The following is a 16,533-nucleotide window of genomic DNA, read 5'->3' on the forward strand; positions in this document are numbered from 1 at the left end:
AAAGCGCCTCCTTCACTTTAGATCTCCACTTCAGAGGTGACAGTGAGCAAAGATGTGAAACCTATGTATCTAAATATACTTTTTTCAATGCCATCATGCACCATAGGCTTTCAAAAAGGAAGGAATATTTCCTTCCTTCCCTCTCCTTGCCCCTTTCCTTTTCCCCCCAAACACAGGTTTCCAACAGCCGATTCATGTTACAAGTTCATGTAATGTTTTCATTAATTGGTTGGTTGATGAAAATAATTAATATCCCACTTTTCCACCCCAAAGGGTACTCAAGGCAACTCTCAACAACATAACTACCACTAATTGTAGTTGTCATTCAATAATTTAACATGCGAAAATCTCAGCAACTATGTTTTCAATCATCGTGAACGATTGCTTCTTGACATATCAACTCCAACTTTGAAAGGGATAATCCCTACATATGTTGGGTGCCACTTAAAATGCATGCTTAAATTCATTCAGAGGTACACTGAAATAATGTTTCCATTAAACTGCCTAAGAGTGAGTCCTTTAACAACTACACACACACACAAACACACACTAAGATATATGATACAAGCCAAACATAGACATTGTCAACACATTCAGAGATAAGTGTAGAACTTCAACTTATACAAGCTGCTTACTTGAAGCTTACACTGGCGGCTTTAACAATTCTGTCATTTATATCATTGCTATAAGTGCCAAAGTAACACACTTGCTAAGCTGACACCACTGCTCTATTTCAGAGTCCCCTATACATTCTGATGTGCACATGGAACTTCTTCACATTTTCCCTTTGACATCACTGTATCGGTTTCATAAATGAAAGTGTACACAGAGCTATCACAAAGCCGCCCTGAGTTCCTTTGGGGAGAGAGGGCAAGTTAAAAATAAAGATTATGACGATGACGACCATGATGATGATGATGATGATGATTATTATTATTATTATTATTTTATTATTATTACCTGTGATGGCATGCCTGAGCCTTTGGTAAAGCTATATTGTCAGGCTTTATTCAGGGGTTATCTGTATACCTTCTGTTAAGATTAAGACCCTTAGCAGACAGAGGCACTTTGAGGCAAGGTGAAAAGATAACCAAATGAGTTTACTGAAACAAGATGAATAAAGGGTTAACTCCACCCAGTACTATCATAAGGTAACTTAAAACAATACATTACAAAAGGAGAATTTGTTGGCTGCAGTCATCTCTCTGGAATCTTTTGCCTCTGATGATGAATTATAAATTGTTGCTCACAAGCTGTCTTAATCTCCTGTGAAGCTTAGGTTGCCCAAAAGCTTCTGTTGTCCTTTGGATTGTTGGTATAATAATACTGCTAAATACAAGTGCTAAGAATGCCTGTTTGAATTGCTTGGGCCTAGGATTACCAGACAGTCCCAAGCCTAAGTCACAGTAGCTCTGCTGTAGAAAGAGGAGGAGTCCAGCAAGAGCTCTATACAGGGAAATGGAATAGACCAACTAAGACTGGCCTCTGGAGGGATTTTAAGCTCCACCCAAAAACTAATTCAAAGGAAGGTCTCTACACTATTAGGAAGACCTATAAACAGGGGGAACTAAAGCAGAGGAGAGGAGAAGGCATAGCCAAGGGTTCACATCATTTTTATTAAACAAAAGATGGGCACACTCGTGGGTTCAGTGTGGGTTGTATATACATCATGGTGCCATACAAATGATCCCTGGTGTCCCATAAGTGATCACTAAATTCTATGCAAGACTTCAGTATCAAGCACTTCAATTTACAGAAAGCTAAAAATTCTTAAATTTGTCAAGTTTACTTTTGCAGAATTTTTCCTGGACAGAATCCCATCATATTCAGCTTAGTACATTGCAATAGAGCAGCAGAAGTGGATGACCCCTATTAAACCTTCTGCCTGTAAAGCTCCTGCTGAAAACACCTAAGGTAAAAGCTGACATTAGTACTGATCATGAGGTGACAACAAAGAATGTTTCAAGATGCACACGTGGAAAGTTTATTACATCACCATCATAAAACGGTAATCTGAACAACCCAGACATCTCGACCTACATTAAAGTAACCAGACTCATTATAGTGGTACCTATATATCTCACCCCTAAGTAGTTATTTAGAAGTAAATGTCTTTCATACCTTGGAATATATGGAATGGAATGTGGCTTCACTTGATTGAAAGTGTAGATCAACTTCTGAGCTGCCCTTTGCTGTTGTATTTCCTAATAAGACAAACACGGTGTGAATAGTGATATAGCATTTTTCATAGAAATAGTAAAACTTTCCACTAAAGATTAGTTGCCTCAACAGTCCTGTAAGGCTAGGCTTGTATTTTGTTTCCTAACTATTACCATTTTTAAAAATGCAGTGAGAAATTGAGCCCTGACGAAGGCTACCCAAGGAGTCTTTTTATGGCCATGGTAAGAAATGTATGTACTTAAACTTCCAGCTCAAAAATCTTGCTTAAATTTAGATACTATTATAACTTACATGGGGCAAACAGGATATGAAGAAAAGATGTAATTGTCTAATTTGTCAAACAAAAAGTAAAGTGTCTTTTTTATATTGTAAAATTCATTTTCTCTTTGACCACTTCAATTTCTCCCACAAAGAACTGAAGAAATGTCTTTGACATGCCTTTTTTCCAAAATATAATGGCCACTGAAAAATATGGGTGGCTGGCAAGTCCCAATTTTACAGGTCAGCAGCCATGTTGTAAACTGGAGCAAATTACAGGGAGCGGTCAACCCCCCCCCCCCCCCATTCAAACCGATCCACTGGCTGCCAATTAATTTCTGGTCCCAATTCAAGGTGCAGGTTGTTATCTATAAAGTCCTAAACGATTCGGGACTGGCCTATCTTTGTGATCACATCTTCCCTTATGAACCTGCACAATCTCGCTGTTCTCTGGCTCCCACCCCCATCTCAGACAAGTTGGGTGGGGTCGAGGGAGAGGGCCTTCTCGGTGGTGGCCCCCAGGTCTGGAACTCCCTCCCCAGGGAGATTAGGCTAGCACCCACCCTGTCCCATCTTCTGCAGAGATCTAAAGACGTGGATGTCCTGCTGTGTTTCTGAATAGACTATTCCCCAGATAGTTTGGCCTCAGCTAAGACCTAAAAACTTGACCTCACACTTTGCTATTGTTCTGCACCCGAAGTTATAATGCTCTATCTTACATTGCCCTCTATCTACTGTTGCCATGTGACTTGTACAATTTATCCATCAGCCCTATCCTCACAACTGATTTGCACTAGTCTGCCCACCTGTGCCCATAAATTGATCATTATTGCAGGTTTATTGGTTTGATGTTTGCTCTTATATTTTGTTATAATGTTGTTGCTTTATTCTGTTGTTTATGTATTTTAATGTGTTATATTTTAACTATGTTGATTAGGCTCATTCCCATGTAAGCCACCCTGAGTCCCTCCGGGGGGACGGAGGCAGGGTACAAAAATAAAGTTGTTGTTGTTGTTGTTGTTACTATTGTTATTACTATTATTATTTGAAACACAACAAGATGAGTCCACAGCAGACAAGATCACTCTGCTGGCTGTTGTATTGAATCACACATCAGACACTTCCCAAGTAATTATAATTACAATAATTATTATTTAGTGTCATTTTCTGTTGACCTCACCCAACTGACATCCAAAACTGTGGTACAGCTAAAAGGGAACTCAATTCCTTAAACATATTCTTTTCACATTTGGGCTTCCTCAGATAGCCAAGTATTTAATTTCAGTGCCACGTAGGGTCATTATGAATTCCTGATCAGGTTATACTCACCCTGAGGCAGAGATGGAGCACCGTGCCTTCATGGAAGACCTTTTGCCAAGCCTGAACTACCTCAGGAAGAAAAGACTTTACAATGAAGACCTGGCCTTGCTTGAGCACAGCATTCTCAGACCAGGTGCACATCACCTTCATAGCCTTCCGCAGGCCTCCGTCCATCTCCTCCCGAGACAAAACCTGGATCATCGCAGCCATGCCACGCTGTGACCAGGAAGACATGCTCTTATCAAGGTTCAAAGGTGAACTTTCTTCTAATCGATAGACTGTCACTTCTTCTCCAGCTATGATCAAAGCAAATGGGACGCATTGTTGAGAAAGAATGCTGTTATATTGACTAGCAGAAAACCAATATCCTGTGCCAAGTTTGCATTATGAAAGCAATGTATTTACAAATCAGTTATTTCTAGGCACTGCAGCAAAGTGAAATTTAATGTACATGCAAGCCTTATTATCACAAATAGAACAATGCAGTTCTAAGAATGCAATGACTGTTAAGAAGTGGAGGTATCTTCAGGTATACATGAACAACATAGAACAAAAAGGTACTCACAAAAAAGCTGCACGGGTGTAAAAGGTATTGTTTGTGCCAGTCTCATTAAATTGTTTCTTTCCACCGCTGAAAAGAAAAAGACATGTGTGTCATATGATTTATTCGTATTTTCTCTCCAAAAACACTTGGTTATAATTGTCAAAATGTATGTGTTGACAAGCTCTTGAAATGCTATATATATCTATGTTAGAGCAGTACTTATAGGTTTTCTACATATCAGCTCTCTTGTTCACACAAACATAGACCTTCCCTTTCAGATGAGAGTCTGCCATTTAGAATTCGCCAAATCAGGGCTTGGTTGATGAAAGGCTGGGAAGGAACTCAGCTCCAACACAGTTACACTGTTTTGAATGCACATGAGATTGTCATGGCATTCATAGTCACATCTAATTCCTTGTAAGGGTATTTCATTTCTCCTGATATATTAATTTTGTTCAGGTAGTAGGTAAAGGTTTCCCTTGACATTAAGTCTAGTCATGTCCGACTCTGGAGGTTGGTGCTCATTTCCATTTCTAAGCCAAAGAGCCGGCGTTATCCATAGACGCCCCCAAGTTCATGTGGATGGCATGAATGCATGGAGCACCATTACCTTCCTGCTGGAGTGGTACCTATTGATCTATTCACATTTTCATGGTTCCAAACTGCTCAGTTGGCAGAAGCTGGGGCTGACAGCGGAAGCTCATGTCACTCCCAAGTTTTGAACCTGCAACCTTTTGGTCAGCAAGTTCAGCAGCTCAGCGTTTAATCCACTCTGCCACCGGGGGGGGGGGGGGCTCCCTAAACTATCAAGTCCTAACTGCTGCTCAATGCAGAAGGTCTATTCTCTGTTTGATTGTCCAGTCTTTTTCAATTTACAGTATCATCACTGAATAATGTAGGGGTGGGAGTGGGAAATTATCCAATATTTACTTCAGAGATGCCACCCCTTTAGAATTTGATGTAATTTTTTTTTATTGAACAAAGTTTGCAAAAGCAGGTGTGAGATTCTACAGTTAGCTTCTAAATTCTAAAAAAAGGAAATAAAGGAAGTGTGGACTCTAAGGACATCTGCTGGCAAGTTCTGCACATTTCACAATCCTCCAAAAGTGGAAAGGAACAGATTAATAGCATTCTACCTATCATAGTACATATAGAACTGAATGAAGCTGTGAATGGCTGAATGTCTGACCTGCTCATTAATCAATTTTGGTTAGATATTATGGTTTGCGCATGAAACAATGTTACATTGTATCTTGTGAACTTGTGGTGGTCCATGTTTTCCGTCCCGTTCTTTCCTCCTTTAAAACTTTAACTAGAACAATCTGGCAGAATGTGTTGTTGAAGGCTTTCATGGCCAGAATCACTCAGTTGCTGTGAGTTTTCTGGGCTGTATGGCCATGTTCCTGGAACATTCTCTCCTGATGTTTCACCCACATCTATGAAAGGCATCTTCAGAGGTTTTGAGGTCTTTTGGAAACTAGGCAAGGGAAGTTTATATATCTGTAGAATGTTCAGGATGGGATAGTCTTGTCTGCTTGAGGCAAGTGTGAATGTTGCAATCTGGCACCTTGATTAGCATTTAATGACCTTGCAGCTTCAAAGCCTGACTGGTTGGTGCCTGAGGGAAGATCCTTTGTTGGGAGGTGTTAGCTGGCCTTGATTGATTCTTGTCGGGAATTCCCCTGTTTTTTGAGTGTTGCTCTTTATTTACTGTCCTGATTTTAGAGTTCTTTTAAATAATGGTAACAAGATTTTGTTCATTTCCATGGTTTCCTCCTTCATGTTGAAATTGTCCACGTTTGTAGATTTTAGTGGCTTCCATGTGAAATCTGACATGGCAGGTGTTAAAGTGGTCCAGTATTTCTGGCAGAACAATTCTAGTTTGGCTATTTGCTGGAATATTCTGGAATTTTTTTCCTTTAAAAGGAATATTTTTTATGAAATGCACGTGAAAGTAGAAAAAAGAAGAGAAAATAGAAAGTAAAGGAAGGATTCACTCTAAACAATATCACTGCTATGGTTAGAGACATATTCCAATGAGAAAATGGGGGCAAGATTCCCACCAAAAGTCGGACCATTTCAGTATGGTTCTATGCAGGAACAAGACCCATTTGTGTGAACCACAAAGAAGAAATCTCATTTGGTGGCTGGATGAGGGATTCTTGGAGTAGTACTGTGCTGTCACGCGCTGGGCCTATAGCAATTGGCTTTTGAATAGGACGTGCTCTTTGTGCCCAGCGGGAAGTCAGGTGCCTCAGCTGAGAGGCTGTAAGGATTTTCCTATACAAAAGTCTTCAGAAGCTTGAAAAGCTTAACAAAGTCCTTTATTATTGCTTAGGTCTTCAACAAAACAATCAAATACTTCTCAGATCTTCAACAGGTCAAGCAAACACTTAAAGACTTTGAATCAACTGGTGGCTTTCTTAATCTTGTCCACAAGGGACAGACAACTGGCTTCGTGAACTGTTTCTTTAACTGTTTCTTTTCTTTAAGAGGAAAAACCTTTTTAACCCCTCCTTGGGCAATCTGTATTTAGGCTTTGCTGGCATGGGGCCCCTACACCTGGTTCCAATTTGCGTTATGGCTGCCGTGAGAGGTCCTTACCAGGGCAAAGTCTCTGTGTAGATTCTCCAGCTGGAGTCCTTTGGAACTGTTTTACCCCGGAATTTCGTAAGAAACGAAGCTTCTCTACAGGTAGAGCTGATTCACGTCTTGTAGCTAAGCTTTTAACTGTAAGACTGAGCTAAAATGGCCCCCTTTTCTTCCTGAACCCTGAGGAAAGGGGCGGAACTAAAAACACCCAACGATGATAGGCAGGTGGCTGCAAACCAAAGGAAGCCACCTTATTGCAAAATGCATGGAACTTTGGAATACATGCAAACACACAAAGAAAGAAAAGGAAGTTGGAGCTCCTGGTACAGCCGTACCAGCACAAGTACTTTAAAAAATGTTCCAAATCTTTACCCTAACTGTCTCTTTTAGTAGTCAGATGGAGCCCCCAGTGGCACAGTGGGTTAAACCCTTGTGCCAGCAGGACTGAAGACTGACAGGTTGCAGGTTTGAAACCGGGGAGAGTGCAGATGAGCTCTCTCTATGGGAACATGAGAGAAGCCTCCCACAAGGATGGTAAAACATCAAAACATCCAGGCATCCCCTGGGCAACGTCCTTGTAGACGGCCAATTCTCTCACACCAGAAGCGACTTGCAGTTTCTCAAGTCACTCCTGACACTAATTTTAAAAATATAGTCAGATATGGCATGGCACACAAGGTTTCTCCTTCCTCACTGCTTCTAACACAAGATGAAAGAAAGGAAGGCATATTCAGGGGCTTGATGAAAAGTATGGCTTTATATGATTAGGAACTGGGGCCAATGATCTTCCGATCTCTTTCAACTACCATGTACCTAGAGATTTATAGGGGGTGGAGGGAGAACCAACTGGCAGAAAGCACTTAAAAGCTAGATAGAAAAAAAGAATACATTGTATTTTCACACAAGTAGGAGGTGATAAACTATTAGCACACTCTTGTTTGTGGATTTCCTTGGAATCCTGTCATTTCTTAGTGTTGTCTTTACTTGTGAATCCATCATGTAACCCTTTTCAGTATTTTTTTTCTTTCCAAACTTATTTTGCCAATAACTACTTGATATGCGGAAGCCAATGCTAAAATAATAAATAATCTTAATCTTCCCAGGCTCCTGTGTTATGAATAATCTTTATATACTGCTCACGATAAAGAGCTACTTCAAAGTGAGAATATCAGAAAATGACAGGGGGAAAGAATTAATATGCTTATCGACTAATGCAGGGGCTCAGCTACCATTTAGATACTCACGACTTACCTGAGTAATGATGGTGCAGATCTTGAAGGGGTTTTAAGGACAATGAGATTGCTGGAGGAATGAAAAAAAGATTATTTAAATAAGGGAAGAGAGGCAAATGTGCCAATCGCAGGTGCCGTACATTTGAAACTGATGAAATAAAGCAGCTAACTTAGCCTTTTATGGAGGTGGATTACGTTAACTGTGCTATAAAGTTCAAAATATGGCCTGTGTAAATGATCAGTAAAAGAAAACCAATTATACAGCGGACTGCAAAACAACAGCAATATTCAAGTCAAGGACACTGATTTTCCCCATAGCTGAAGAGACAGTAATTGTAGTTCAGGGATGGTAAAAACTTAAAAGCCCGTTTACTGCCCACTATGCTTCAAGGGATCTCAGAGGCCTGATTTTCTTAAATCTATCCCTAGTCATTATGCATCCCATTAACTACATTATGACACTGATGTTGGAGCAATACTGGTTCATTAACCCATGGCATCTAGAAACAATCAAATAATAGAAAAGGAAAACTAATTTAAAGAGGCACTTACAAAGTGATTCAGAATCTGTGCTGCACAAAATCAGGCTCTGCTCTTACTAGAGACAGATGCTCAATTCAAATATTATGTCAAAGTATACTTAAGGTTAAGTGTGGTTTAGAATGATTTAGATTACATCAACAAATTATGGCTTCAAACAGGTTTATAAATCATAACTTGTGCTTTAGCAATCATCTGGCATGATTGCTATGGATTCACAAACCAGAAACCCCTGTGATAGGATCTTAGGAGCACCATAGGTTGGATACAATAACAACAATCACCTCAATGTACTAGGGAGGGAAGGAGGAATGGGACATGCTCCCCACTCACCCCTGCCTCTTCTTCTTAAAGGCACAGAACACATTTGTACTTTCTTTCTATTATTATTATTATTATTATTATTATTATTATTATTAGGCCATAAAACTTATTCTATTATTCTATTCTATTATTCTTCTATTATCATTCAATTCTATTATTCTATTAATATATTTTATATTATTATATTCTATTATTGGAGCCCACAGTGATGCAATGGATTAAACCCTTTTGCTGGCAGGATTGTTGACTGAAAGGTCGGCGGTTCGAGTCTGGGGAGTGGGGTAAGTTCCTGCCTGTCAGCTCCGGCTTCTCAAGAGGAGACATGAGAGAAGCCTCCCATAGGGTGGTAAAACATCTGGGTGTCCCCTGGGCAATGTCTTTGCAGATGGCCAATTCACTCACACCAGAAGTGACTTGCAGTTTCTTAAGTTGCCCCTGACAAAAAAAGGTGGGTAGCTGCATGCAAGTAAATGTTTCCATAATAATAAAAAATGTGTGAGAGGCATCTACACTACAAGAGGCAACATGCCAGGCAGATGGAAAACTCCATGTAGAAAAGAAGGTATATGATATACAGCGTTTGAGTGGAAGGTCTCTTAAGACCCACAACTCATGTTTTGACTTAGAGCATGGAAAAGTTATTTTTCAGAATATAGGTCTTCAGAATTAACATAATCAGTAACTTTGGGGAGTTGTGGTGCCAATAAAACACTATATTTTTCAAGCTCTAGTTATAAACCATAGTTACAAAATGATGGTTCAGGGTAGCAATTAAACTGACCACAGGGAATATATTCCTAGCATTCTCCAAGTTACCGATAGAAGTGACTTACAACATTTTTGTCTGCAAATTTAAGCACAGTCTTTCTCCAGAATAAAACATCTGAAGCAAAGTAGCTCAGAATGAGAAATTAATGCTACCTACTTTCTCTCTCTCTCTCTTTAAACATCGATTTGGCAGTTTTCTTTGTTGCTACTATCACTGCTGAGTATGTCTCCAAAAGACACATGAAACATGTCATACTACGCACATGGAAGCAGAAACACTATTATTCAGAGTTAGATATAAGCAAAGTAGATTTTCAAACTGGATTTAATATAACCACTACTGCTCTTTTTCTCTCTTTTCTTTTTTCATTTCTAATATAAAGAAAAAAAATCGTCTCCTAATCTTGTTTTTTTTAAATCATACAAACAAATGTATTAAAATATTAACAGGCACTTAATATAGAAAGGTTTGTGAATTGGTAAATGGGCATTAATATATTTTTTAAGACTGATTTCTTCATGCATTTCACTGTTAAATGTACGGTTAAGAGTAAAAGGTACAAGTAGAAGCTTACTGTCCATTCCATCTGAACTTTTCAACCTGTTCAAAATCAAATAAAAACATTAGTTTCATAGTTTTGGCTTGAAGAAAAATAATCATATAAGTTTGAAGGCACTGGGAAAACTACAAAAACATCTTTATTTTGCAAACAGCAAAAATGTATGTGTTGCATTAATACATTCATCTAGATTTCTTGATTATTCTCACATTTACTACCTTATCGGATGGGCTTCCTGGCACATCATACACTGCTTGTTTCATCTTTCAGGATGGAGCCTGTTACACAACACACATGTACTTCCAGCTGGGCTCATACAAAAAGGGGAGAGTCACAGGAACACATGACCCTTCCCATATTGCCTTACCTGCAATGCAGGAAGCTGAATGGTGAGGCATGCCCCCCCCCCCGATGAGGATCACAGTTAGTTGCACAATGTGGGGCATGGAACAACATGTTCTCCACACACACACACACCCTCATGGATTCACCACAATGCATGGTAAATCCATGGGCTTTTGTGGTGAGGTCTATAAAGGTATATTTTGCACCTTTTATGTATTTCTTATTTATTACATGCTTTAAACTGTACTGTGCAGCTTAGGTTTGGTTGATCCAAAAAAAAAAAAGGTTCAAAACTCGTTTCAGATATAGGGGGCACTGGTGGTTCGATTCTAAAGTCACTTCCATTTTTTTTAGAAAAAAAAATCGAAACTTCCAAAACTTCCAAATCACGTCGTTAATGGCAGACACGTATGTGCAGTAGGGAAATAAACAGCACTGGCACTGGGGAAAATTCAGGGGATTTGCCCGTTCTCATTTTTAGACCAATCCTGATGAAACTTGCTACAGTAGCAGAACACATGGGCCACTGTTAGCTCACCAAATTTCATAACCTTTGACGTATCCATGGAGTTTTTGCAAATTTTCCAAGTTTTTATTAAAAAACCAACTTTTTTTAATAAAAAAGAAAATCTGTTCTAGTTTGAAAGTGTTATTTCCTGTTTCATTGGGTGGTCTTTACTCTGAAAGTAGTTGTTCTTCTCCAGAAACTTTGTTTGTGTGGCACAAATTGTGTTAAATTGGTGGAGAACAGAAATCATAGTACAGATCCTATCAAAGGAAATCCAGACTGACCCCCTTCTTCTGGGCAGAAAGGCACCATTATACTAAAATTAACAATTTAACACACACATTATCTATTTTTCTGTTACAGTTATTCAGATAGCTTTTCTATAGCTAGAATTTATTAACGCTATTTTTCAATCCAGTTGGCTCATGTTTTCCCCAAATTTGGCAAAATACAGATTGAGGCAAGCACCTCATATTTAACAATACATTCTTTAAATATGATTTTCCAAGGCCTTTCTCCATCTTGATCTCAGCCTCTTCCCTCATAGATTGTCAATAAATCCCAAGCTCAATCAATATTAGCAGTGGTCTGTGAACTCTGGTTGTGGCGCCAAATCTGATCCTCCAGAAGTACTAATCCTTAGTATGCCACACTCCCTTCCCAATGATACCATCTTCTGGAGGGTTCCTGATGTGTGACCATTTCTTCCATTCTAAAAAATGGACATTTTTTTTCCTTATTTAATTTTGCTTTTGGCCCTTCTTGCTATGGGAATGAAGTCACTGAGAATTTCCCACCCATCATGAAGTTGGATGAATATCTTAGTTTGGTCATGAGATAAAGATGGCTATAGGGGACATGCTTTCCTGTTACTGCTTGCCTGTGTTATCTGTCATAAAAACAATCAAAGAAAGCCATACATGGTATACAAACAAGACTACTTACGAATGGCTTCTACTCAAATTATTAATCCTGTTTTTCCTGGTCCAAGTCATGCTGTTATTTAAATCCTGAAAAGGGGTATAAATAGAAAACTTTGTTGTTTTCTGTATACATTTTCTAAATGAAAGCACACCCTAAATTTATGATTGGACATTTCTCACTCATACTTATTGCTAACCTAAATGCCCACATTAAAAAAAAAAACCTATGGAAATTGTAATCAATTGAAGCTCAACTCAACAGTGTGAAAACATGATATTATTGTTATTTTTAATCATTCATATATCTATATCTATATCAATAGGAGGGAAGCACGGAATTATGTTTGTCCTAGTGATTCATTCTCCAATTTGGGTTACAATTCAACAGAAAAACTCTGAGGACTAAGCCCTATTGTGAATCCTGACTACAGTAGACACACTGAGTCAAGGGAATTTATTTATGTGTTGAGTCACTATTCCACAAATGGTTGAAATGGGTGTACACAAATTGGGACTAATCAACATGATTTTTGCCATGGTTTGGTAACAGTTTTGTTGGACCAAAGAGCATTATGAATCACTGGCTCCTATTCTAAGTCAAATTTACTAACTTCTTGCAGGTACTCTCTGTGCAAGGAATAGTTGTACTGATTGGATTTAGTCTCTACATGTTTGATTATTCTCTTCAGCGTATGTCTGATTAAGTCCACAGAGAGCCAAACACCTTCATAAAATCTAATGGGAAGTATTTGAAATGTGAAAAAAACCTGAATGTGGTAGAAAGTAGACACAACATGTATGTTTTTCATTCATTACATCTTTAATCACATGATTAATCAATACAGCACCAAAAGGAAGCAACCATTTTCCAACCCTTTGTTAATATTGCCTGAGTGCTTATGAATACTATATGCAGGGCTGGAATATTTTGCTAAAGTTGTGTGTTTGACTAGGTGGGTGCAGTATTTTAATCAAACTTGAGTACACTGTATACTCAGCTCTGCTTTATCAGTAGACTACAAGTTGGTGTTCTTTATTCATGGATTCATTATCCACAGCTCAAAAATAACCCCTTCAAAAATATTAGAAAGCAAACCTTGATTTAGTCATTTTGTCTAAGCAATGCCATTTTACGATATCATTGTATATAATGGGATATGAGCAGCTATAGATTTTGGTATCCATGGAGGACTTTGGAACCAAACCCCACTGGATACCAAGAGTCTACTGTATACATCAGTCCATACTGGTGATATATAATAAAACCGATTTGAATTGTTCCTCCTGCTTTTTACTGAATCTCAAAAATTAGTTCACATGAGTATGAAAAAGTAAACATATACTGTAACAAAGATACATGTAGAATTTTTTCCTTAGCTCTTTGATAAATACAACTCATGAATGTGTTTAATCCCTAAACTACAAGCAACAATATCATCACCAAACAACCAAGAAGTTGGAATTTGTTTAAATGTATTAATATACAGTCAGCCTTACTCACTTTAGTTTCCCAATGACTACAGTAAAGCTTTCCAAACATTTCATGTTGGTGACAAACCTTTTAGATATGCATCATTTCATGACACAGTAATTCAGTTTTACTAGCCAAGTGGAGGTTACGCCAACCCTTTATAAGAGATATGGACACATACATAAAATCTAATAATGAAATGTGTGGGAACACAACATATGGTACCTCATGAAATCCTTTCATTTATATTTTTAAGAATATATTGTTATTACACATAGATTTGTTATATTTGTGTGATGCACCTACACACTGCAGCTGACACACTAACATGTCACAACACACAATTTGGAAAGCTCTGGCAAAGAAAATTACTTCATAAAACCCAAGTTTTTAAACTAGTCTCTTTAAATATATCCCCATTTCATGATTCAATGGCTTCTTACTATTATTTCCTGAACATTAAGTGGTAGTGACTTATTTCTTTCCCAGGAACTTCTGGAATTTCTCAGGCAAGTCTCTTCATCATATTCAGTTATGAATTCAGACTAGAGTTGCAAAGCAATCCAGTGGACTTAATTTACAGAATGTTAAAAGTGTATTTTCCAATACATTTTCCACCCTTACCTCTTGCGACTGTCTCAAGTAGTCACAAATCTGTACTGTGTGTCTCACTGTTTCTTGATTTTTCACTTCCTCATGAATACTACTGATATGATCCAAACCTAACCAAGGAAACAAGCAGAGAAAGCATATATATATTGCAATAAAAACACACATTTTTGCTAAAAAAAAAACCAAACAAGTAAAAGTCTTATGCTAAGAAACCTGGATCTATTTCTGCTTTCTGAGATACATAGCTGCCCCAAAGCCAATTCCAGCACAATAGCCATTCAGGAAGTAGCATATTTGAAGGGCTCTTGGAGGTCTTGGGAACTGGTGCCATTATACAAGCCCTTGAGGAGAAAAATAAAAACAGCTCTTGCTGCTCTTTCATTCTCTGTATGGGTAGTAACCATTTGCAACAATCACCCAAGTCACTGGGCTGAAATACATTTGGAGATTAAAAGAGGGTGGCTTATGGTAATAGGAACAGGGTAGGCCAAATTCAGATTGCATTGGAAAACAGCAGAACTATTTTCCATTTTGCATTGGAGGAAAGCTGATCCCTTCACTTCTGAACACTCTGGAGAATTTACTTAGTTCCATTACTATGTTTCCTAACATATTCTTTGAAATGTCCTGGTATGCTACCAAGCAGTAGTACAGTATTCTCAACAAGAGCAGATCTAAAACATATTGTACCACTCACGTTCTGTTGCTCAAAAAGTAGATGGAAATCTGCCACTAAAGCTGAAATAAATTGGTTTTCCTATTCATAAAGCTATTCACATTATCCCACAAATGAAATGTAATATCCTGGGGGCATGGGTGTGTGTCAAAATTAATGCTCAACATATGATATGTGATAACAAGTAGTACAGGCAGTCCCTGAGTTATAAACATCCAACTGACAAATGACTCATAGTTAAGAACAGGGGTGAGACAACAGAAAGTGAGAGAAATCTACCCCTAGGAAGAAAAAATCATTCCTGAAAGAGTTACCATGGGGGAAAGGTGTCTCTACTGAAGCTTTCTCACCAATCCTTGTTTTCACAACAAATGAAATAGTTCAAAATCCAATTATCACAAAAAAATAACGTGAAATCTTCTGAACAAGGCTACAAACACCAGAGAGGTGTTATCCAAAGCTAGCTCTGTGTGTGTGTGTGTGTGTGTGTGTGTGTGTGTGTGTACGGCAGAAGTTACACTTTAAAATGTTCCTGTTCCAACTTACAAATTCAACTTAAGAACAAACCTATAGAACCTCGCTTATTCGTAACTCGACGACTTTATACAGAGTTCAACTATTAATATGCTACATATTGCCATGCAACTGTGGACAAGTCTACATAGTGACAACCAAACGCAGCACCCAAACACGAATCAAAAGAACATGAAAGGCACTGTAGACCGATCCAACCAGAGAAGTCTGCTATAGCAGAGCACTTGATTAACCAACCTGGAAACAGCATATTATTTGAGAACAAAGAAATGCTGGACCACTCTAACAACCACCATGTCAGGCTATACAGAGAAGCCATTGAAATCCACAAGCGTGTTGGACAATTTCAACAGAAAGGATGAAACCATGAAAATGAACAAAATCTTGCTACCAGTATTTTTAAAAAAACTCTAAAATTAAGATAGTGAATAAAGAATAACATTCAGGAAACAGAGGAATTCCAGACATGAATCAATCAAGGTCAACTAACACCTCCCAACAAAGGATTTCCCCAGGCAGTAAACAGCCAGACATTGAAACTGAAAGGCTAATCAATGCTTATCAAGGTAGCCAATTTAAACGTTCACAACTGCCTCATACAAACAAGAGTTCTTTCTTCCACCTTGAACATTCCAGATATATAAACCCACTTGCATAGTTTCCAACATGCCTCACAATACCTGAGGATGCCTGCCATAGAGGCAGGTGAAACATCAGGAGAAAATGATAATGAAATATGGCCCAACAGCCTGTAAAACTCACAGCAACCCAGTGCTACATATTTGTTTGGAAGTTTGTTATAAACCAGTGGTGAGTCTACAAGCATGATCATGGGCAGTTCCCTGTTAGCTTCTTCCTCCAGCATTTACAGTCACAAGAAATTTAACAATCTTTCTCTAGAAATTGTTCTTGTAAACTGAGGTCACCAATTATGGTTCTTGGCTACCGCAGCATACTCATATTCCCTTAGGATTGCATACTTAGCTGACTGAAGTGAGACACAGCTGGCCAGTTGGTTCTGTGTTCCCGCTTATTTCCTAATGTTTGGATCTCCAGTGGCTCTGAACTGATTTGGGTACTCTGTGGACAACTGTCTACTGTGATCACCTGTACAGAGAAGAGAGAAGTAAGTGTTCAGGATACAA

At 38.5% G+C, this 16,533-nt stretch overlaps 1 protein-coding gene across 1 annotated transcript in view; it reads right to left on the reverse strand.

Annotated features, from left to right (window-relative positions):
- TRPM6 (transient receptor potential cation channel subfamily M member 6) overlaps positions 1 to 16,533 on the reverse strand; it is an 89,603-nt gene that overhangs the window by 12,374 nt on the left and 60,696 nt on the right. Inside the window, exons 29-36 of the mRNA XM_060759690.2 lie at positions 16,369 to 16,495; positions 14,191 to 14,288; positions 12,118 to 12,182; positions 10,335 to 10,360; positions 8,147 to 8,197; positions 4,325 to 4,390; positions 3,769 to 4,055; positions 2,122 to 2,204 (exon numbers count right to left, since the gene is read on the reverse strand). Of these exons, the coding sequence (XP_060615673.2) occupies positions 2,122 to 2,204; positions 3,769 to 4,055; positions 4,325 to 4,390; positions 8,147 to 8,197; positions 10,335 to 10,360; positions 12,118 to 12,182; positions 14,191 to 14,288; positions 16,369 to 16,495 (803 nt within the window). The remainder of the gene's footprint in view (positions 1 to 2,121; positions 2,205 to 3,768; positions 4,056 to 4,324; positions 4,391 to 8,146; positions 8,198 to 10,334; positions 10,361 to 12,117; positions 12,183 to 14,190; positions 14,289 to 16,368; positions 16,496 to 16,533) is intronic.

The sequence above is a fragment of the Anolis sagrei genome, chromosome 2, assembly GCF_037176765.1.
Source record: "Anolis sagrei isolate rAnoSag1 chromosome 2, rAnoSag1.mat, whole genome shotgun sequence".
Classification (NCBI taxonomy): domain Eukaryota; kingdom Metazoa; phylum Chordata; class Lepidosauria; order Squamata; family Dactyloidae; genus Anolis; species Anolis sagrei.